This window comes from Centrocercus urophasianus, unplaced genomic scaffold (genome assembly GCF_019232065.1).
Source record: "Centrocercus urophasianus isolate 14NV4802_14NV808 unplaced genomic scaffold, USGS_Curo_1.0 seq_22, whole genome shotgun sequence".
Taxonomy (NCBI): domain Eukaryota; kingdom Metazoa; phylum Chordata; class Aves; order Galliformes; family Phasianidae; genus Centrocercus; species Centrocercus urophasianus.
This window is the reverse complement of record NW_024884778.1, coordinates 10,655,865-10,679,098: the sequence shown is the minus strand read 5'-3', so window position 1 is coordinate 10,679,098 and position 23,234 is coordinate 10,655,865. Positions and strand designations below refer to the sequence as shown.

The 23,234-nt window shown below is 51.6% G+C and overlaps 1 protein-coding gene and 1 long non-coding RNA gene across 3 annotated transcripts; one reads left to right on the top strand and one right to left on the bottom strand.

The window, feature by feature from the left end:
• Positions 1–159: 159 nt before the first annotated feature.
• LOC122162889 lies at positions 160–7,694 on the bottom strand. Of its 2 annotated transcripts, none has more exons than XR_006169723.1 (2): positions 7,597–7,694; positions 160–1,931 (listed from the first exon to the last, which is right to left on the bottom strand). It is a non-coding gene; the product is annotated as an uncharacterized LOC122162889 (long non-coding RNA). The 2 variants fall into 2 exon arrangements; XR_006169724.1 differs by lacking the exon at positions 7,597–7,694 and adding an exon at positions 3,129–4,116.
• On the top strand, positions 6,691–14,234 carry RPN1 (ribophorin I). Its single transcript, XM_042823640.1, is given in 11 exon segments — positions 6,691–6,718; positions 6,721–7,199; positions 7,505–7,569; positions 8,912–9,218; positions 9,415–9,624; positions 10,537–10,729; positions 11,057–11,156; positions 11,404–11,542; positions 11,737–11,856; positions 12,301–12,546; positions 13,646–14,234. Coding segments are annotated over 11 exon segments (2,070 nt in total). The 3' UTR covers positions 13,829–14,234.
• Positions 14,235–23,234: the final 9,000 nt, after the last annotated feature.

Below are 23,234 nucleotides of genomic sequence, written 5' to 3'. Positions count from 1 at the left end.
GTCCGCCCGGTGTCGCTGACGTCATCGCGGCGCCGGGAGCTGGCGGGAGGGGGAGGGAAGGGCCGTGCGCGCGTCACGTGATCGCGGGCTACCCGCCGCCATCTTATGTTAGTAGGGCGGGGGCGAGGCCGGCGTGCGAGAGGAGACCGCGCGCTGCAGTAAGGCGACTCGAATGTATTCGTTAGCAGTGTTAAACGTTGGAATGGGCTGCCCGGGGAGGCAGTGCAGGTATTGCGTGGACATGGCACCAAGGGCATTGCTTAGTGATGGGATGCGGTAGGGCAGCGTGATGGTTGGATGTGATAATCTGGAGTATCTGTTCCAGTTGAAACGATCTGATGATTGTGCAGGTCTGTGGTTCACAGCTGAGCCCCAGGACGGCAGCTTTGGGCACAGCAGCAGCTGGTGGGGCACAGCACTCCTGGCCCTGCCAGTTTCCTTTAAGTGAAGGCACACGCTGGGCTGTTAGCAGCAGGCGTGAGAGCTGTGCTATAGAGCGTTCCCCTGCTCTCATGCCTAAAACTTGCATTTTTTTTTTTTTTGTTTTTACACACTACAAAAAGCAGTCAAGGCCCGTGGGTGAGATTTCTTCCTTCCCTCTCGATCGCAGAGCGATCCTGGCGCCATCTATTAAGTGCTTTTGTTACACAGAGGATAACCTCGCACTGAGTTCCTGTGTTACTGGCTTTCTTGGCACAACCAGCAGCTGTGTCATGCAATAGCCATCCGTGATGAGTTTCTGGTCCACTGTGGAAATGCTGCATTTGCTCAGGCTGACGAGGCAAAGTCCTGCTGCCTTGAAGAACACGTGAATGCTGTCATTCAGGAGAATGAATGTCTGCAGGGAGGACCTTGTGATGTAGCCCGGGTGCTTGTAATTTGGCACAGATGACAGTTAGGTTGGCTGTGGTTGAAAGCAAAGAGACAGTGGTAAGAAAGAGGTAAATGGAAGTGCTGAGTGGTGGCTTCTGCGTTTTACCTGGCTGTACAGACACACACACACTTCCCCACCAGAATAAACACGGGGCTCAGGAGACACCAGAGCATTATGCAGTGAACAGCACGACTAAATGCTGTAGCCTGTGAAGAAAATAGTGTTTCACATCTGACCACTCAATTGATAATACAAAAACTCAATGGAACCTTATAAAAATTGATTGGTTTAAAGCACAAAGCCAATTGTTCCCAATCACTAACATTGCTTACAAGAAAGAAGTTTGCTGCCTTTGAGGAACTTTCACAGAGATTAGCAGATCCATCATATTATAGCAAACAAACATTTACCACTGCAGAAACCTCAACATATTTCAGCATTTATCCCATGAACCAGGAAGTAAGAAACGTCTCCAGCTTTGATTTGTCCCCTTTGTGACATCTAATCTCTGTCCCATCCAATTAGGGATAATAAAACACCATCTCTTTGCGTGTCCTTGGACTGAAAGGGATCCTCCCCTTCCTCTTGCCAGTCCATGAAATGGCAGTGAGAGAAATAGCCTGAATACAAAAGCACTCATTATGTGCTGATTTCAGAGGGGCCTGCAGAGAGATCCAGGGGGCTAACCTGCACCTTGGCTTAGCTGATGTTTCTCATAGTTTCTAATGCACTCACACACTTCCCATGGACATACAGCCACCTCACCTTGGACCATCTGTGATGTTAAAGCTTGGGGGGAGCCTGCTCATTCTTCTAGTACTTACCCAGCATATTTTGGCTCACCTGAGTCCTGCAGTCCCTCCTCCTCATTGCTGGTCACAGCCATGGGATCCTTTGTTGCCTTTGTTACCCAAGGTCTGGAAAAATAAAGCTCCAGCTGACCGTCCTGTCATCCATGTGTGAAGCTTCCTCTCAGGAGCTTTGCAATGTTTTTCTCTTGCCATCTTTTGCTTTCCAGGCCAGCTTCCTCAAATTATCATTATAATGCTAGGACTTGCTAAAATAAAATTTAAAAAAGGAACTAAGCTGCAGCAAACACACAATATCTCCTTTTTGTACTCCAAGCTAAATCAGATTCACCCTGCTTCTTCTGGCATTTTGTTCACTAGAAATCTGCTCTTACATGACCACATAAGCATTTCCACTGGCAAAAGCACAGCTGTAGTCTTTCGCCTGCCCTCTTCTCTAATCCCTGCCTGCAGTACAAATACTGCTCTGGTAATCTACTGATGCTTTCTCCTTTGCAGTCCTTAGCTGATTTCTAAATCTTACAGCAGCAACACATGAAAGTAAAATTCCAGCTCTTGACAAGACTAGATCACCAGATACCAACCACAGGAAGCGACTGCAATCATGTTATCTTATGCCAGATCTCTCTAATCCATGCTTCTCTCGAGGTGCAGGGAATGCTAGGTACAGCACAAGGGATTACTGGCATCTCTGCTCACTGATGAAATGCAGCTGCTGGAGGCTGAACATCATAAAAACAAAGCACTGATAAAGGGTCTAAATGCATCTGTTGAGGCCTGAGACTCACAGGGGCATTCTCTTAGATCTGAGTGCCTATGCTGGCTGTGGCATGGCAAGCGGGGAGAAGCAATTGCCTCTGTAAAATGTAAAGTGCCAAAGTAAAACAGCCACCACACAGCTTTGTCACCACCACAGCGACCTGGAGCCTGGACTGGTGGGAGCCAAAACCCACAGAAAACTCAAGTGTCACAGGACAAAGGCATGTTTTTGTAGTTCAGACTTCAGGCTACGGAGCAGAAAGGTGCCTACATTCCATTCATGTCAAGAGGCTGTCCCACAAATAGTGACGGTCACTTGAGAACCTGTGAGTTGGCCTCCCTGGTACAGAGATTCTCCAACAGCAGCAGCTTCCCACTTCTTACGCAGTGCTAAATACTGGGTAATTAATTTTTACAGCTGCATTGGCAGTCTGCCGGGTAATTTTACATGATTGGTCTCAGTACTCAAATGGAAAAGATGATCCAGGGGTGAAGTAACTTCCCTGAGGCTGAAGTGAGTCAGTAACCTTGTCAGATCTAGGTCCCTCTAAATAGGGACGTTTGTAAATAATGTTTTAAACCCTAGAAATTCTATAAAAATAGAGAGCAGTGCACACAGCCAGCACAGAATGGCACAGACCTTTCAGGAATCAAGCTTTTGTTACAGCAGCTTGTTCTGTTCTTACCACGTTCTGAAGCCATGAGAGTGAAGGTCTGGTGTGTCTGAGATCTCCCAGCTCATGACATAAGTGGATTTGCAGCCACAGGGCCAGGCCAGACAGGCCTGTAACAGCCTGCAGGACCCATAGGTTGTATCCTGCCACTCTCCCTTGCACAGACCAGCCGCGTGAGCCCCGCAGCCAGGCGGTTTTGTGGCAAAGGTGGCTGTGTCATGCTGTTGTTGTACCCAGAATGTGTCACACAACAGGGCCCTGATGCCATGTGAGCGCTGCAAGTGGGATATTTTATGGTACAGGTGACTTGCAGGCAGCTTCTTTAGCAGTCAGTCCATGCCAAAAAAGTGTCCCATAGGCATTTCGAAGAGGGGAAGCTCTCCTTGAGTTGGAACCAAACCACCTCCATACGCTTTCTGCAGGTCCATCCTGGATGTGAAGGGCCAGACGTGGTCTGCAGAGGCCCTGGGGGCTCTTTGGGCAGAAGGGCTTGGCCACATACCATAGCACAACACCTTTCTCACAATCCAGCCGCCTTCCTGCAAGCACAGGGTGCTGCATATTGGCCTCAGGTCCATCTGCTTCAGTTCTTTCAAATCACAGATTTTCGCAATTCCCTCTTATCTGCTCTAAAAGGAGAAGTAAGTTCTGTATCAATAGCAACCGTATAATTTTGTGTGCATGTTTTTGAAGAGTGTTGCAAAGATACTCAGCCTTGAAGGATAAGGGTGTGTGGGCAGTGAGGTTTACTTTGCTCTATCTTGGACCACACTTTTCAATGCTTGGTGCCCCAGCAGCTGCAATTTCGATCCCAGGGAGTTATGACTCATTGTTTGCAAATCCTTGAGCCACCAAATTGAAGGTATGTCCAGCAAAACACTATCATCTAAAACTGAAATGGTTGTGGCTGGATGTTAAAGCTTCAATAGTTATTCCAGTGCTCAGAACTGGTTTCATGTCCCTGCTTGAATTTCTGGCAAACAGAAAACACACTCCACAAAAAAAAAAAAAAAAAAAAAAGCTTCCAAGATAAATACACATCAAGTGCTCTCCTTTCTTGAGAAAAGCTGAGAAGTTCCGTGCAAAGATAGGAGCTCGGTTATTGCACCAAGAAACAGAGCAAGCAACATGGGACTATGCCTCAGCACGCCCTGCTGACACCAAACACAGGATCACGGCCCTGGGACTGCACTAGATACGAGGTGACTCCTAGCACCCACGTTTGCAGGGCCTTAAAGGATCAGAAAGGAAAACGCAGTGCCACCGATGACGGGTCAGACCGAACCACACAGCCGGACTGATGCGCGCAGCTCCGTGCGCCAGCGGCGTAGCGCGCTATTCACCAAGGGGCGGGGCTGCGCTACCGCACCGCCCCCGCCGCGCTCCTCGGCTTGAGGGACGCTTGGGCGACCCCTGGCGGCGGGATGCGGACACAAAGGGCTGGCGGGGGCGAGCGCTGCTAAGCTGGGGCAGAGCGAGGGGCATGGCCGCGGAGCACGGCACGGCAGGGAAGGCTGGGGGACGTGAGCCGTAGAGCTTGGCAGGATAGCAGCCTCCCTGCGCTGCTGGCTCTGCGGAAAGGCAGAATTTAACATTTCAAGCCAAGATTTGCACTCTGTTCCCCTTATGCCTTCTCTGGCTTTGCAGGATCCAATCTGCCAAAGGCATTTTCAAGCAGGGGTGTGATGCAAAGGGCCGGATCACACGTTAAGAGCGGTTTGAATGTTGTGTGTTATCAGGCCCTGCCAGCACTCGGAGGTACGTTAGTGGCAGCTGTGATCACACCCTGATTTTCTCATATAATCAAACTTGCTCAGTTCGTGTCTCTAAAGTATGGTCTGATCCTGCAACAAAACCCAAATCCAGCCGAACTGAAGCCATCTCTTCAAATGGGCAACATCCCCTTCTATGCTCAAGCATTTCACCTCTTGTGTAGATTTCTTCCACAAGCAGACCACCAGTGCTCATCTGTAGCCATTTCAGTTACATTTCTAGTAAGCATTAAACATCTAAGCAAAAAATTTCTACTTTTTGTACAGATAAAGCACCCTTTAGCATTGTCTCTGTGGAAGCAGGACACATTTTCAGGGCTTATGAACACAGGGCAGCAGTGAGCCCCAAAAAGCCCCCTCCAGACCCACCTCTCCTGAGCCCGAACCAGAAATTACAGCATGTTTTCCTTGGCAAAAGCTGTGCGTGAGTTGTGCTGATTAGCTGAAAAATGAGGTTGTAAAAATAACAAAATTTGATTTTATTTTATTTTTTTTCTTTTTTCCCCATCTGTTTCTCAAGGGCCTTAGCAAGGCTAAGCAAACTCAGCTGTCAGTCTTACCTATAGCCTCAGGGCTGGGACTGCAAAACCTCAATGGTCTGGGGCTAATGGAGAGAGAGGAATGCTTCTGCATCCCTCTGGCACACTGCTCTTGCCCCTCAGGCCCAGCAGATGCTGGGCTGGCACCAGCTCCATCCCCTCCCAGTGCTCGGTGTCCCTGAGGGTGACACACTTTCCCTGCACCACATCCTTTGCAGATGGCAGAGGAGCTGAGCTACCTAGCTGGGGCATGGGGACCGGCTAAGACAAGGGATGCTGGCCCTGCAGCCTGGAACAATTAGTGTGCAGCATCTGGCCAGGGTCCCGCAGCACTTCTCATGTTTAAACCCAGCCTCTCCCTTCCTGCTTGAGCAGATGTAACCAGCAAACCTAGCCAGAGTTTCTCTTGTGCCTTCTGAGAGCCTTAACTCAGCACAAGTAGCTGTAGCCTGGCACCATGTTACACCACATCCACGCTGGGTGCAGGGCAGCAGTGAGAGGGGCCTGCAAGCAAAACCTGTTCTGCAAGCAAGAATCCTAAAAGCAGTGGCTTTTGAGCCTAAGGATAAATTTAGACAATGTGGTAGAGCTGGGAGCAGATGCTACACAGACTCAGCATGACTCAATTATCACAGTTAGAATGGATCTGAGCATGGGGTGAGCGTATCACAGCCTGACTCAGAGCTCTCTGGGGTCTGGGATGGGTCAGGTTTAGAAATGCCGTGTTTGCCAGCTAGCTCAGAATCAGGATCTGGGCCAAATCCAACTTTTGGCCCTGGATATAACAACTGAAACCCAATTATCTTCAGACACAATGGAATGTGTATTATTTCTTTCCCTCCATTTGCCAGGAGAAATCTCCCTGAGGGAGAGAGGGGAAATAAAGGCAGTCTGGAGTTCATTTACTCCCTGTGGCACAGAGGCTGGGGTTGGAGGAAGGGCAGGGACAGCTGCTCCTGGAGAGGACACTTCCACACAAAACCCACACAGACACTCAGAGGGAGCCCTAAAATGCAGCAGTGCTGTGCAACGCCTGGATCAGAGCCAGCAGGCTGCTTCAGAGGTGATGCTGTTCAGAACGTAACACACCACGAAACGTCCCACTTGGTTTCACCGCTGCCAAGGGGCCGTGTGACTCCAGCTCCAAACTCATGTAGGAAATCCGCTTCCGATCCGACCCTTGGCAACCTCAGCCCAATTCAGAGCATTATCTCTGTAGCTCGCGTCAACATATTAAACCAAGGCCAGGGCCTGAAGCACGTTATGAAAACACTCACGGCCCGTTGTCCCGGGCCACAGCGGTCACGGCAGACAACATCGCCCTCCGCTTTTCTCTGCAACGCGGACAGCACAAAGCACCACGCCTCCGGCCCCCTTTTTTTACTCAGGCACTCGCAAGGCCACCTTCCCCGCTGGGGGCCTCACGCGCTGCCGGGCGCCGCCATCGCGCGTCTCCTATGCCGCTGGGCGCCGCCATCTTGTGCCCTCCCCGTACAGCGCGGGCGCCGCCATCTTGTGCCCTCCCCGTGCACGCGTCGGCCATGGCGGGGCTGCGTTGCCGCCTGCTCCTCTGCCTGGCGGCCGTGTGGGCCGCCGCCGCCGCCGACCTGCAGCTGGAGGAGGCGCGGCGCACCGTGGACCTGAGCACGCACCTGGCCAAGGTGTCGGCCGAGCTCAGCCTGGCCAACGCACCGGGCGGCCCCGCCGCCTCCTCCTTCCTGCTGGCGCTGGAGCCGGGCCTGGAGCCGCGCCTGGCCTACCTGGGCGTGCAGGTGAGTGCGGGAAGCGGCGGGGAGCCCCGCGAGCCGGGACAGCCGCAGCACGGCCCGGGGCTGCAGGGCCACGTCGGCATAGCGCCGCGCCCCGGGCCGCACCGCCGGGACACGTCGGCAGCGGGAGGACCCGCGATCGGGAGGAACAAAGCGGGCCGAGGTGCTGAGTCCGGGCAGCGGGAGGGCGGCGGGTGCTTCTTGTCAGCTTCTGCGGGAACGGCCCCTTAAAAGCCACGTCTGGGGTCCGACCCGGCTGCCTTCGGTGATTGAAAGGGCAGCGCGTTGATCGGTGTGTTCTGGAACAGGTGAAGGGCGAGGAAGAGGAGGAGAACATCTTGGAAGTGAAAGAGACGAAAGTGAAGGGAAAAAGGTGAGTGTCACGCTCAGAGGACCGTACCTGCAGTTACACATCTGGGCTGCAGCGCTGTCCGCGGGGTGAGACGGAAGTGCTCCACAGCTCCGTGCGCAGGGAGAGCCCTGTGCTCGTTGCTGAGATGAGCTCCGTGCTGACTGCAGGGCTAAGGAACACGAGCAGCCAGGCCCAGGTCCTGCTCCCCGCAGGCCCCGTAAGAATCACAGAATCATTAACATTGGAAAAGACCTCTAAGATCATCCATTCAAACTGTCAGCCCATCACAACCATGCCTGCTCAACCACGCCCCTAAGTAACATCCTGTTCCTTCATTAAAGAGCAGTAGGTGGGAAGAATTATAGCTGCAGTAATGCCTTTTGGGGTCTCAGATGATTGGCAGCAATTACGACAAATTAGAAATGCTCTTTGGTTGTGTCCCCAAGCACTGTTCTTAGTCTGTGATGTGAAAAGTAATACAGTGTGTGGGGTACTGCAATCCCTGCTGCAGGGACAGAGAACACTGTCTTGTGCCCGGGGCTCTGCTCTGCCAACTTTGGGATGCTGTGCATGGGTTGTAAGACAGGACCAGCACATTATTTCTAAGCCGTGCTGAGAAATAAAGGATCTTTTAAAAAGTGGGTCAGCAGTGCAGTGCTGATGAATGGTAAGGGAATGGTAGCTGTGCAGTTACACTGGTCAGGTGGATCAGGGTTCCTGATAGCAGGAAGCCTCATGTTGTTCTGCATGTGGGACACCAGGCATGGCATGAAATCCACATTGCTGCTCACATCACCTCAGTCCGCCTGGTACATACTTAGCAGTTTGGTGAAGCCTCAATGCGTTGTGTAGTACATTCCATTCCAAGACTGTGATCATTTTCTAACAGTACCTTGGTTTCAGCTCCTGTGGGCAAAAGCTGAAAATAAAGATTTGGTGGAACATGTTCAGAAGACAAATTATAGACATCTCAAGCACATTTGCACATGCTGTTTCTGATTCATATCGTTCTTGTCATCTGGAGAATGGGAAAATGCCACTGAAGCATGCATTATTAATGCAGAACTAGAGACAGGAGCGTAACACCATTCCAGTACCAAAACGATACCCAGATATCTGGGAAAGAGGCTATAATTGTGCCCAAACACAGTTCACCCTGTGTTTTCCCTCGTCCTGCCCTCTTGGTACAGAATAAGATCACCCTCTTGAATGAGGCCTCTGAGGAGCAAATGTAACATTGTCTCCAGTCGCACAGCATATATCCAGTACAGAATCTTAGGTGTTTCCATGCACAGGGGATCTCGCAGAGGGTTGGATCTGTTTGTTGTTTTGGGGAGGTCTCACTGCCTCTTCTTCTTTGCAGTGGGAAGTTTTTCACTGTGAAGCTGCCATCTCCTTTGGCACCAGGGGCCAAGGTCCGTGTCTCTGTTGAAATGGTTTTCACGCACGTCCTGCAGCCCTACCCCACTCACATTACCCAGAGCGAGAAGCAATTTGTGGTCTTTGAAGGAAATCACTATTTCTACTCGCCATACTTTACCAAAACCCAAACAACTCGTGTCAAACTGGCCTCAAGGAATGTGGAGAGTTACACCAAGCTGGGGAACCCTTCCCGCACAGAAGACATGATTGAGTATGGTCCTTTCAAGGACATCCCTCCATATAGCCAGGTAAATGCCTGCATAGAGAAATTGTGACCATGGCACCTGGAATGTAGGTTGGGCTGGGGTGGCTCAAGCAGGAGAAACAACTTCTACCTGTGTAGAGTTTGTTGAGGAAGTTTCTCTTGGGGACATAGAGACCCGTAATTGGGAGGGGAGGTTGCTCCTCACTTTGGGTTAGTCACTTGCTTTCTCTTCCTGCTAGGACACTCTGAAGGTGCACTATGAAAACAACAGTCCATTCCTGACCATCACCAGTATGACCCGAGTCATTGAGGTGTCCCACTGGGGAAATATTGCAGTTGAAGAGACAGTTGATTTAAAGCACACGGGAGCAGTGCTGAAAGGGCCCTTCTCCAGATATGACTACCAGAGACAACCAGACAGCGGAATCTCTTCTGTCAAATCTTTCAAGGTTGGCATTTTGCATCACCTGTTCATACCGTGGCTTCTTCCTCGTATCCCTAGATTTAAACATATAAATAAATACCCAGTTCTGAGTAATAAGGGATTATTAAAGCTCTCATCTGTTTTCAGAGAAGGATCATTCCAAAAAGCCAAAAGTGGCTTTTGGAAATGGAAATTGGAGGTTATATGCCTTATTACATCTGGTGGCCAAAGAAGCTGCGTATGCCAGGCATGTAGTGTCTCTCTGCGCTCTTAACCCTCCAGTCTCAAGAACTGTGTTACACCCCTTAATCAAATGCATTAACAGTTCCAGTTTCCTGTTTCCACTATACAAGGGCCTTTCATCCTTTCCCCACCCTCCTGTTTTCAGAGTTGCCTTTTCTATCATAGCATGTTGAGCAATAATTGGAAACTCACCCATCCATTCCTTAATCATAAAACACTTAACAAAAGGTAAAGCTGTGGCTCTGCTAGCCAGATATGAGAAAGTATTTTATGTCTTCATCTGAACCAAAACCTTCCTCACTGCTTGAGGCCTCCGGAATTGATTGATGTAATTCTGCTAGGTGATGCAGCCAAACAGAAATCTCATTTTGCTGTGCATAAACCAGCAAGCTCAGTGAGCTAGGAGCAGTGAGCTGGAGTGAAAAGAGAATTGCTGTTCTGGTAGGTGCGATGAAATCCCTTGCTGTCTGGAATATTTGAATCTGGGCTGGAGAAAGCCCTGGTTTTCCACATTCACTTATAGGCCAGGTAAATTGGGTACTGGCAGTCACTGCAGTGACTGATCACTTGGAATACCGCAGTTTTGCCTCTTAGTGCTGAATGGCATTTTGTTGTCTCGTGGGAGCACTGTTTTCTGATGCTTTACAGCTGTTGCTGGTTTTGTCAGAACTGACTATTGCTTCTCTTCACACAGACCATTCTCCCAGCTGCTGCTCAGGATGTCTATTACAGAGATGAAATCGGAAACATCTCCACCAGCCACTTGCTGGTCCTGGATGACTCTGTTGAGATGGAGATCCGTCCCCGTTTCCCACTTTTTGGAGGATGGAAAACCCATTACATCATTGGTTATAACCTGCCAAGCTACGAATACCTCTACAATCTTGGTGGGTGGTTTGGGCAAAGGGAATAAGAAGTCTTTTCCTCTGCATTTAAAGGTGGTTGCAGTACAGTAACAAACTCAAAGCCATAGTATGCTGTACCTTAGCAATTGTTGCTAGGAGTTATTTCTAGAATATGCAAATCCATCCCTCTTTTCTGTGCTTCCTACAGGTTTTTGGAGACATCTGTTTAAAACGTATTTAAGTGAGCTAGTGCCCCCTGCTGTGTGATGCATCTGTCTGAGTTCTGGTTTTGCTTCTAATAGGAGCTGAGCTTCAGGCTTGCTCCTTGTTCTCTGAAACATAACCACTCCGTGGTCTGTACTCTCCTAGGTGATCAGTATGCCCTGAAAATGAGGTTTGTGGACCATGTGTTTGACGAGCAAGTTACAGATTCTCTGACTGTCAAGATTGTACTGCCAGAAGGTGCCAAGTAAGTGCCATTACTCCTGGTTTGTTGCCATAGAAGATGCTGTATTGATAGCAGTTACTTTGGCTGCTCTGATGGCCTGAAGACAGTGAAACAGCACAGTGATTAGACATGTAGATATCTTGGAAGACAGCTTTGCTTCCTTCTAGAGTGATGTTTAAATTGCATAATTGGCCTTGTGCTGGAGTCCACAGTTGACCAGTCAAGTCCCAGCATAGCCTCAGACAAGACTGTCTGGCTTTATCCACAGGAATATCCACGTGGACAGCCCTTATGAAATCAATCGTGCTTCAGATGAGCTTCACTACACGTACCTGGACACTTTTGGACGCCCAGTTATTGTAGCACACAAGAGTAACCTGGTGGAGCAGCACATCCAAGACATAGTGGTGAGCACGACCGCCCTGCGAGGTTTGCCTGACCAGTGGGGCTTCCTCTGTATTTATCATGATGGTCAAAACATCCATGTTTGGTTTCAGAAATGAACGCCTCCTTAACTGCAGAGCTAGTTCTGCTGCTGCCTGAGGTGTTCTGTCCTGTGCCAACGTGGGTCACTGCTCAGCATTTCAAACTTCTCTCGTAGGTTCATTACACCTTCAATAAAATACTGATGCTGCAGGAACCCCTGTTGGTGGTTGGAGCCTTTTACATCTTGTTCTTCACTGTGATCATCTATGTGAGGCTGGATTTCTCCATCACTAAGGTGCTGTATGAAGAATCCTTTGCAAATGTTAATGGCTTACTCAGGCAACGGTCAGAGATTTTTCATGCCAGTAATTCTCTCCAACTGTTCCCACTTGACATTTAAGTGGATCCCTGTTTTGGTATTCCCATAGGGTTTGGTGTACTATGGCTAATGTGAATTTTGCCCCCTGGATAAAAAAAAAGATGTCCCTGATAAACAAGGACATCTGCAAACCTTTCTGCAATTTTTTTGCCTTTTTTTTTTTTAAGCTCTTTGTTGGGCTGTGCTGAATTTCTGAAAGGTGCTTGCCCTAGTCAGTACTTGAACCATTTCCTAGCTGCTGTCAGTTGACCTAATTGCAAAGAGTGCCGTTGCTGTAACAGTCTTGTGGCACACAGCAGGCATGGCTTAATGCAGATCAAAGATAGGACTGCTTTGATCTTTTCTTCTGTCTTCTTCCAGGATCCAGCTGCTGAAGCTAGGATGAAAGTTGCCTGCATCACAGAGCAAGTGCTTACTCTGGTAAACAAGAGACTTGGGCTGTACCGTCATTTTGATGAAGCAGTGAATAAATACAAACAGTCGCGGGACATCTCCACCCTGAACAGTGGCAAGAAGTCTTTGGAGACAGAACATAAGGCCCTGACAAGTGAAATAGCTGCTCTGCAGTCTAAACTGAAGACAGAAGGCTCTGACTTATGTGATAAAGTAAGAAATGTTAATTTTCTGAAGCTCTCCTGCTTTTGGCTCAGTCAGATATTTGAGCTGACTTGTAATGCGGTGTTTAGTTTCTGCAGCTTATATCTTTCCCTCTCCCCTGCAAAAACTGGCTTGATCCCTGCCAGAGGGGGTGAAGATACATTTTTTTTTTTTTTTTTTTTTTTTTTCTTTTTTCCACTTGCAGTAATCTTGGTTATGCAGCCACATTGTTAAACAGCTGCTTGTGCTGTTTCTTAAGCAGCCCCTAAAACCTGCTGCATGGGTAGTGGTTTTGTAACAGTCTTAATGCTCACTTTGCTCATTATGGTGACAATTGGCAAAAATGGAAACCACCAACATCAGTTACAACTCTGCTGCTGACACCAGCCAAGCTAACATCATCTCCCTAATCTCATGTTTTCTTCCATGTATAAATTTGATAGATTTTTCATAGCATGATGCTCCTCAGGGGGTATTTTGCTGTACCATGTTGAAAGCTGGAGATTCATGATCCTTGAGGTCCCTTCCAACCCTGGCCATTCTGTGAAAGCTGCAGTACGGAGAGCACACCTCACTGCATCTGCTGTATTTCAGAACTTACCTGGAACAGCCACGTATCCCCAAGCAGGGGATGTTTTAATCACTGAGATCCCTTCAACCAACAGACACTTTTCTTAATCTGTTATTACCCAAAGGGGTAGCTATGTCATTATAGAGCTGCTTCTTGCACACCATTGACATTAACTGCAGGGGCACATCTTCCAGCTGTCATAGTGGTGATATAGCTTAAAGCCTTTAAAACCCATCATTAAGCACTCTTTAACAGTCATTGCATCTGTCTCCTGCCAGTATGGCTCCTGGGTCTTTAGTGCCCTTTTATATCTGCACTGCTTAATTATCCATTCATGAGATGTTCCTCATAATGTGTTGGCAGGAAGAGGCAACAGCTCAGGAGGCAACATGCAGGGATTGGAGACATTTCTGTTTAGCACAGACTTCATCTTTTGCTGTACCTCAATCATCTCTTCTATCCCAACTTTACTATAGGGATGTAGGATTTTTTTGTTTTTGTCTTCTCTAATGTTCCTTTTGTCTTTTATCCTGTAAGGTAAGTGAGATTCAGAAGCTGGATGGCCAAGTCAAGGAACTCGTTTTGAAGTCCTCGGTGGAAGCTGAGCGGCTTGTAGCTGGCAAGCTCAAGAAGGATACATACATTGAGAATGAGAAGATGCATTCCAACAAGCGTCAGGATCTGGTCACCAAAATTGACAACATCCTTGATGCGCTGTAGCTCTCCAGTATAGCAGTCAGGTGAAGGGGAGAGGCGTGAAAGAAGATGAGAAGCCTGGGAGTAGATACACTTTGAGCCAAAACTCCTTCCCAGAAAAATTAAGGAAAAAAGTTGATGTGAAAAATATCTGCAAGTATGTTTTATTTTTAGATTGTTCTGTCGAGCTGTCTGCTCAGCAACATCTGCTGTGCAGGGGACCACAGTATCATACTGTTTGGCTGGTAACAGGGTTTCTTTCCTAGAAGTGAGACTCAGACAGAAGTCTCCCGCTTTCAGTTTTCCCTGTATAGATGTGCCCTGATGAAGCTGACACAGCCAGCCAGTCTGAGCACAGACATGCTCACGGCAAATCAAAATGTGTCTCCAGAAAGAATAAAAGAACCCTTTGTTCTACTTTGAGATAAAACTGCCACTGCCTTGCCTTTCCATGGTGGGACAGAGAGGGGGTGGATGAGGTGCTGGGTGTCTCCGTCCCTGCCTACAGTCCAGGAACACACAGCTCTGCCCCCCTGCACAGCCCTGACTGAGGCAGGAGAGCCAGGCCCTCCTTTCCTAAAGATAGGCACACACTTAAACCCTCCCAGGGAACAAAAACACAACACACCACGACTCTGCAGCTGGGCACACCCCAGCCCTTCCAGACCACTGCTACTGCCTGTCACTTCCCTGACAGTCCACTCACCATGATGGAGTGCAGTCCTCTGCTAAACAAACACAACTTTTTACTCTCCCAGAGCTTTCTTTCTTACCTGCTGGAAGGGCACACGTTTTTGGCAGGCCTCAGAAACATCAGTAAACTCCAGTTTCAGCTCTTGCTGTTGCCCAGGGCTCTGGGCTGGTGGCTGAGGAAGCAGACAGCTTTCAAGGTGCCAATTAGTGCATACTTATTTCCCTTTTTAAAAAACATTGGGTGAGGAAAGGGAGAAAGAGAGTTTCACCACACCTGTGATAATTGCACCTGGCCCCACGTCCTGCCCAGGGGCTTTTCCATGCCCTAGAATCCGAGGCAAGCAGAACTGGAGCACAAGGAGCAAGCGCAGCTCAGGGCTTCTCAGTCTGCCTGACAAGCAGCTAAATGCCCAGTAGATGATCATTAATCCATAATGCCAAAATATACAGGGCATGGGGAAATACCAGCAGCTCTTAAAGCCAGACAGGATTGCCTGCTGCATCTGAGGTGTTGTAATCAGGTCCAGGCAATGGAGAAGAACTATCAAACTGCTGATCTGAGAAGTATTATTAATTTCTTATTTCCCCTTTGAAGGGAAAGGCAGTACCACTCTTCCTGCCCTGATCCCTCCCAGCAGCCTTGTTGCTAGTGAGTACAGCAGTGTCTGTCACACCCATCACATCAGAAGTCTGTGGGGACACACAGTGTGTCACTGTCTGTTCCTCCCTCTCCCAGGAGCTCTGCTTGATCACTGCCATGGCTCAGCCCTCGTGCCTGCTGGGTTGCTTCAGATCCTGCATGTTAAAGGAAGCTTTGATTGCAGAGATGGCTGCTATAAATAGGGATAAATGCAGGCAGCCCCAGAAAAAGAGGCCTCCGGTCCCTGAGGAGAGCTGCCCCAGTTCCAGTGTCTGAGGATAAAGTGGCCACTAGAACAAGCAATGCTTTGCTGTTCTACATCCTGCTGCCCTCCTCGGGAAGCCACTGCCCCTGGTGCTGTGCAAACCCAGCACTGCTCCTTGAGCCAGCTCTTGCACGTGGAAAGGGCAACCCCAGGCAGGTGGTCCAGGGTTAGGTTGTGTGTGTAGCCCCTAGGCTGCTAGGGAGCCACAGCATGGAGGCACCCCGAGCCCTAAAGCATGCAACCTCACAAAATAGGACAGCTGAGTTTCCACAGCCTGTGACCATAGCCTACAGCAACACATACATCGTAAACATCACCCACAATCATTCAGCAGCAGAGTGACCTAGAAATCAGAGCAATTTCTGGATTCCTGCAAACTTCCTCCTGACAATACACTAGAAAAGAAGAAAGAAAAAATAAAACAGCACCTACTGGGAGCTCAGAGCCTGGAGAAGAGCTGGAGCAGCAGCACCTGATGATAGCAAATAGGTCAACTAGGGCTGCAGCTGTTTGTCATGTTTAAAAGGAGAGGCCTCTGGCCTGAGAGGTGGGGTCAAAACTAACCTAAATTGTTTTGCAAAAGCCCCACTGCAGGTGGGTTTCTGGCTAGCTGATCCTCCCCCTGGTGGCTGATGTTTCTCAGGTGTTGCTGAAGAAGCAGTCCTCATCAGGAGAGGGATCAAGGAGCTCAATCTCTCTGCTGTGTGGCTCAGATTGTGCTTGCTTTCCTCCTGCACCCACTGTGTCCTTCACTGCTGCCAACTCAGCCACAGCCATTGTCCACTTGGCCACCAGGATCCACCTGAGCTGTTGTTTTCTAAGGGTATCCCTTATTTCTTCCAGGCTTGGCTGCTTATCAAATGCACAGAGCTGGAGCCAAAAAGGTTCCCAAAGCATCTCAGTCAGCACTGTGCAGGGAGGAAGGCATTGCCAGGGAAGAATCCAGGGAACTTAGGCTTGAGGATTCCTGGGATTCTATCCTTCAGCTGTGCTCGAGACATCTTACATGAGGTATGGGGGGTCCCAGGTGGAGCCTCTGGCTGATGGAGAAGACCTCTATTGTCCTGCTGCAGCGGAGCTGGGCTTTTTCTATGCCACTCTGCACAGAAGCTTTTTTGGGCTAGGAATTTCACTTGTGATCTTGTTCAAAGCAAATTGCCTGGGGAAGCTGTGGGGAATTGGGAGACATGTGACAGGGGAATTGCAGAGCAGCAGAGGGAAAAGGAAAGCTTGGATGAAGGAGCATGTAGACCCTGCAGCAGATTAGCATCTCATGGGTAATTAAAGCTGAACTCCGCTGGGACTCTGATTAGTTTTGGTCCTATGCAGAATGTGGAACCAAAAGGTTGGAAGGGCTGCTATTTGCCTCCACAGGAAAGGGAACAACACTGAGAGAGAAGGAAAAAAGAGTATGTTGAAGAAGGAAAAGGAAACCACACAAACACACAAGATTTGCCGGTGAAAGCGAGAGGCCATGATTTCAGGTCACTGGCTCAGCACAGCCGCTGCCTGGCAGGGTGGCACTGGGCTGCCCATGCTGCATGCTGGGCCCTGCAGTCCCCTGGGCCCTGCTATCCCCGCCCTGCCCTTCACACTGCTGCAAGACAGCTGGTGCTGCTGCACTGCTGCATCCCAGAGGATATCTTTTCCCTATTTGTCTCTGCTCTCCCAGTCTGCCCCAGCCAGCCATCAGTGTGCCCAGTACAGAGGATGCTCAACACCATCCAGTGCAGAGCAAATGAGAGCACTGTAAGTGCTCTGGGCCACCACGGCCTGCCTGGCTGCTGCTGCTGCTACACGAGGACAGGCAGTGCATGCTGCTCCTGCTCCCCTGCCATCGTGCTGTGGGCCACGTCCCAGTGCAGGACAGTGTTACGATGGAGACCAACGTCCTGATGGATGATGACGTGCTGTTGGAGGATGACCACCTAAAACGGTGTCTCAGTGGAAGGTGACATCCTGGCAAAGGCAGCACCCAGAGGCCACATCCAGACTGAACAGCAGCACCAGGAGGGAAAGCAGAAGGCCGGTGATGCAGCTGGGACCCGCAGCAACACTGCCATGGCACCACGCTGCCATCGCCACCACTAGAGGCCGACAGCGCCCAGGCGGGCCATGCTGCCATGGCAACCACCCCATCCCACCATCACCTCACCCCACAGCTTGGTGGTGCCATTGCTGCACGGCCCCCAAGGCAGCAGGCATCTTCCTTTCTTCTATTTTTTTTTTTTTTTTTTCAATTTTATTTTTTCTTTCCCCTCCCGCTCCTCCTTATCCAATTTGTCTTCGAGGCTGACATGAGAGAAAACCCCAAATGACAGCGCCTGCCCGGCACAGTTTTACCACAGTATCCTGAAAAAGGCATCTGGCGAGCTGATAGTGCAGGGGGGCTCCGGGCGGGAGCCCCGGCCGGAAGCACGGGCCCGGCGGCGGTTGCGGGGCCGATGCTTCAGCAAGGGCAGCAAACAGGAAACTTCCCCAGCATGGGGAGCTCCACAGGGTCTGCCCGGCTCTCCGGGCCTGGCCCGGTGGCCCTCAGCTCACCTGGGCCACCACAAGCCCCCTGCCGCTCTTAGCCCACTGAACCAGCCATGTGAGCACCTGGTGCCAGACCCTGAGCTGTGCTTGGAGGCGCTGCCTCCTCCTAAGGGCTGTGGCTGTGCATGTGGAGGCTGCAGGGCTCAGCGGGATGGCGTGGGCCTCGCCTGCCATGGTGGCACAAACCTATCTTTGATGGCTACAACTTGGGGACTTCCCCAGCAAATGTTCCTTATGTGGCCCCGCGTGGTGCCCAGCCCCATCTCCCAGAGTACCCAATGGCACTGCTGTACCAGAAGGCTCTAGGGGACATGGGGACATCCTCCTCGTGGGAACGTGAGGGCTGTGTTGGTTAGTAGCCCGTGTGGCAGGGCCGCGGGTGCAGAGCATCTCCCGGCCAGCAGGGATGTGGCTGCGCTGTGCGTGCAGCCACCGGCTGCAGAGAGCTGAGCTGAAAACAGAGACCTCAGGGAGGCTCCCAGTGTGCTGTGGGACATTGAAAGGAGGGGATCCCCTGCTGGCACCTCTCAGAGCACACAGGAAGGCAGCAGAGGAGTGACGAGCACATGGTGAAAGCAGTGCTGCGTGTCATATCAATCCTTCCTCACTGAGGGAGGCAGACATCAGTCTGGGCATCGGGCTTCAGGCACTTCTTGCCCTCTGGTTCTGAGCCTGGAGGGGTCCAAGTCCCGCTGGGCTGAGTCATGGCCAGAGAATGTGGCACCCCAAATGTTCTTTCAGGGTGAAAGTCTCCTGCTCACTGCTCACAGAGCAGCCTCACAGTGGTTTGGAGCAGGGAGAGGAAAGGGAATGCTCAGCATCTCTCTGGTAAAGTCAACATGCTTTTATTGCGATCTTCCACACCTTTGGGAAATCCTACAGGCTGGGGAGGATGTACTGAAAAAACAAATCCAGATGGCATACGTTAGCAGGAGGCAAGAAGGACAAGCTATGAGCTCAGGTAGGAGGACCAAGTACTATCACTGAGAGCTGAGTTACATTGATGCTAAAGGGTATAAGAGAATCAGTGAGCATCCTAATAGAGCTCACAGTGCTGGGGCTGCTGCTTGGCATGTATGAAACATGGCTTCTAAAAAAAGGAACTGGCAGGACAGAGCTGCAGAGAGACTCAGCATTGTCCCGTTAAAGTGGAGCAGAGCTGAGAAAAGGGAGACACTAATTACTTGCTACCACACATGAACAGATCTCCCCAATCTGAGTGAGGATATGGATCTCCAGCAGGCAGCTGGATGCAAAATCCTCTTTGTTTTATCCCTGCCAACAGCCTGGAGCATCATGGCAAAGGGAGCAGCATTGCCTCAGGGGGAGCAAGGACAGAGCACAGCTCTCTCCTTGGGAGCACACAGAGAGGAGGAGGATGTCCTGTGGGCAGTGACTCTGAGTTGCCCGCTCTCCTTCTCTCACTGGGTCCTGCACCCACAGCGTTCCCTGCTTTCACCGGCACAGGCTGGCCAGTGCCCAGAGCCAGCTCTGCCCGCTGGATGTTTTGGCCTTGACCCTGGGACCTCCCTGTGCTAAAGGAACAGAGCAGGCAAGCACCTCGATCAGCCCCCGGAGGATTTGCCGTTCCCTGCTCACAAGCTCTGCTGCTGCTACTGCTGCCCTGCAGGCACGGCTGCTTGCGGCTGGCCCTGGGTGCTGCACATAAACCAAACCCTGCAACAATCCCACCCTGAGCTCCCGCGGGGCAATCACGCAGCTCCCGCGCAGCCCCAGGGATCTTCCTGCCCCGCAGTGAGGCTGCCAGCCACCAGGTGTCCCTGCAAGCCCACGCTTGGGTTGCTTCATTCGGAAGGGATGGGGATCGGGCCGGGCAGAGGTGACTGTCGCCCTGCAGAAAGGAGGGCTGGAGAGAAGCAGCGCTGGGCTCACTGGCACCGATGGAGCAAATCCACGGAGCAAATCCCCCACCTACCCGCAAGGGCTGGGGACCGCGGGGACCGCGGGGAAGCGGGCAAACCTGGCCTAGGCAGAGTCCCCCAGAGATGTGCAGTGATGTGATGCTTCAGGCAGCAAGCACTGCCCATGGTATTACTCAGGCCTGTCTGGAAGGCATGTCCCCCACCTGCAGAGGTGGGGCATCGATGGGACATGGGCTGGCTGCACACCCTTTGTCCCCTTCTCTCTCCACAAAGGCTGCAGGGGGTGATGCAGACCTACAGATGCAGCAATACTGGGAAAAGCAGCATCAGCCCCCCACATGCTCCAGTATCTGTTTGAGCACTGTCTGCCTTAGTTTCCGCCCCTCTGACAATCAGACATTAATCTCCCTCTCCTTGCTGTCCTGGTCACGTTCATTTTTATCACAGTTCCGTTAGTGCCAGGCTGAGCTTTCCGGGCGCTGGCGGGGCCCTGGGGTACTCCTTGTGCCAAACCCCACCATCCTCACAGCCAGCAGCCACCCCGCTGAGCTCCTCACCACATCAGGATACAGAGCCCTGCAACCAATTCCGGACAGGCTTATTTCAGCCTTCTGGTCAACCGCAAGCACGGGGGGTTTCACAAACATGGTGTGCCAGCCAGGGTGCACTGGGGCCTGGCCCTACGGCCCAACCGATGTTCCGGATGCTCCGTGGGACCACAGCAGCAGCGAGATGCCCCCCAGGCTCCCCAGAACCAGAGGTGCTGCTGCTGGATGCCTGAGGTGTGCTGTATCTCCCCAACTCCTAACCTGGCTTGCAGCACTGCAGCTCTTGCAGTAGGCTAGGCAGTGAGTTTCTACCTTCCCCCAGCAGCTTGTGTGTACCCACAGCTCAGCATAGCACTGCTACACTGGGCACAGCCATGCACAGGCCAGCTCCAGGCCCATGGGTTACCCACAGTGGAAGAGCTGAGTGATGACATGCGCTCATGTTCCCCATGGCTTCATTCTCTATCACAGTTCACAAGTTATCACAGGGGAACAGAGGCTGTTGTTGCGTGCTGCAGGGCAAAGCTGTGGTTTCATCTAGGACCTGGGCAATCACTGCAGCTCACTGGCATGGCTGCAGTGAATACCCCTGACTCTCTCTCTCTTACCACCCCACACAGCTTGGATGCATCTCTTTATTCAGTTATATTTGGCTCTTAGTAATACAGGTTTCAGCAAAACTCAGAAGCAGGAGCACTGCTGCTATAGGGACTGAAGGGACATAAAAGGGCTTCTCCTCCCTCCTTCCCCTTTTCCTCTTTACAGAAACAACCTCAAACCAGTTTCAGACACCCACAGCACAACCTATGTGCAGGAACCAGCTGCCAAGGGGGAGGCGCATCCTCATACAGAAGTGCTGTCTTTAGCACAGGCATCATTCTCCTGTGCCAAGAGACTGAGCCGAGGCACCAATCTCTGGGAAATCCCATGTAAGGCACACAGGACTCGAAGCATCACCCTGCATCCTGAAGAAACAGCTGTCCTTCAGCCTCATCAGTATGCCTGGGTCCACCACCATTTAGGACATGTATTTGGGCAGGAGGTGCCACCTAGAAGCTGGCTGCTCAAGTCCGCGTGTGACCTTACTCTGTACAGCTGCACCAGAGGAGCTGATGCCAGTCCCAGAATGCAGGAGAACTCTAGGGTGCAGAACCACATAGCAAGACAGGATCTTTGTCACCTCTTTCCAGGCTCTTCAGGTTTTACCTGCTAATTACAAATTATCACTCCCATGCATATATTACCTGTTTACCTGCACACCCCTATTTTCCCAGACATTGCACCATCCCTCCCCACCATGCCCTACCTCCCCTCTCCCCATGCCCCAAAAAGGGCAGGTGCCTCTGAGCCCACCCTGCAGCCCAGCGGTGTTGGGATACATGGGGAAGTGTTCCCTGGCAGAGTGGAACACAAAGCAGCAGCACCTGCAGTGAGTGCATCCCATGTGTGTCAGGAGGCAGAGGCTGCTGAGAGATGTGCCTCTCACCTGTCATCAGTGCATCGTCTTCTCTTTAAGGTCCTATTGTGCCCCTTGCAGAACACTGGGAAGCTTTGCCAGACTAATCCTGCCCGGTATCCACCCCATCTGGACTGGGGAAAACAATGCAAGCCCTTAATTTTCTAATCCTGGGAGCTTCCAGGCTTCGCTTTGATAGCAGCTCTGCCTCAGCCCATCTGCAAGGCAGGGCTGGAACCTCTGTCCTCATGTCCTGACAGTTCCAGGAGGCATCTCTCACTGCTGTATGCCTGTGGACAGGCTGGCACAGCCAGCTAGAGAGAGCCCATCTCCTCCCCCCGCCCCAGCAAAACAAGGAGCTACACTTTACATCCCTACAGCTCCAAAGGCTGTGACTTGGAGGCTTACAAGTGTTGCTCAGACTCTGACAGGAGCTCGTTGATGCTCAGTGTTCTCCCTCCTACCCAGTGACCTGCACAGCCCCTGGAGACATGTGGAGCAGGGACCAAGCTGCTGCATCGCCCAGCATCATCCCACAGTGCAGGTGGGGGCTCGCAGGGTTGGGATCTGCAAGGGCCCGGTTGCTGGGGAGCGGCAGGATGGAACACAAACAGGAAAGCTGGCAGGGACCCAGCCCTTCCCAGCTGGGACAGGAAAGGGACACTCTGTCCCTGCTCAGGGCACGAACAGCAGCGGTGTATGAGCACTGAGCATAACCCACTGCAGGCTGCCCATCCCAAGAGGGATCATCTCCTCTGGGACCACCCCATCCCTTCGTGCCCCACCTGAAGCTCCCCGAATCTCTTTGTTACCTCCCAGCCCCGGGGTCCCGGCGGGTATCCAGCACGAACGCAGCCCACGGGACGCGGGTGGGGCTGATCTCAGAGTCCCAGGCCCTCCTCCTCCCCTGGGCACTGCGAGCATCCCGGCCTGGATGCAGTTCCGCTCATGAACGCGGCTCGCAGCCGGACTTCTGTGCCGCGGGAGGGCACCATCGGCCAAGCTTCGCCCTTTGAAGTTCAACGATGGCACAAATTTCTCCTACAGTGGCAGAAAACAGATTGGCCAAGGTGCATTCCAGCAAGCACCACCTGGATGCCTGGTTTGAATGCTGGAGAGATGGGAGAGAGAACTACCCGTGTTCCTCCATCCTCTCCGCACAGCATCATCCCTAGGCGCAGCGATCACCTTCCCCCCCGCCAGGGGCACCGTCTCCCAGCTGTCAGCACCCGGCCTCCCCACAGGTGTGAGGACAGGACGGCCCTTTGTGTGCCAGCCTCCCGGCCACCCGTTCCCCAGGGCAGGTTTTCAGCGGAGCTGGCACAGCTCCCCAGCTTTTCAGCACCTCCCATCTCACTGCCACAAAGGGCAGCCCTGTCCCTGAGAGCCCAGCACATCTCCTCTGTA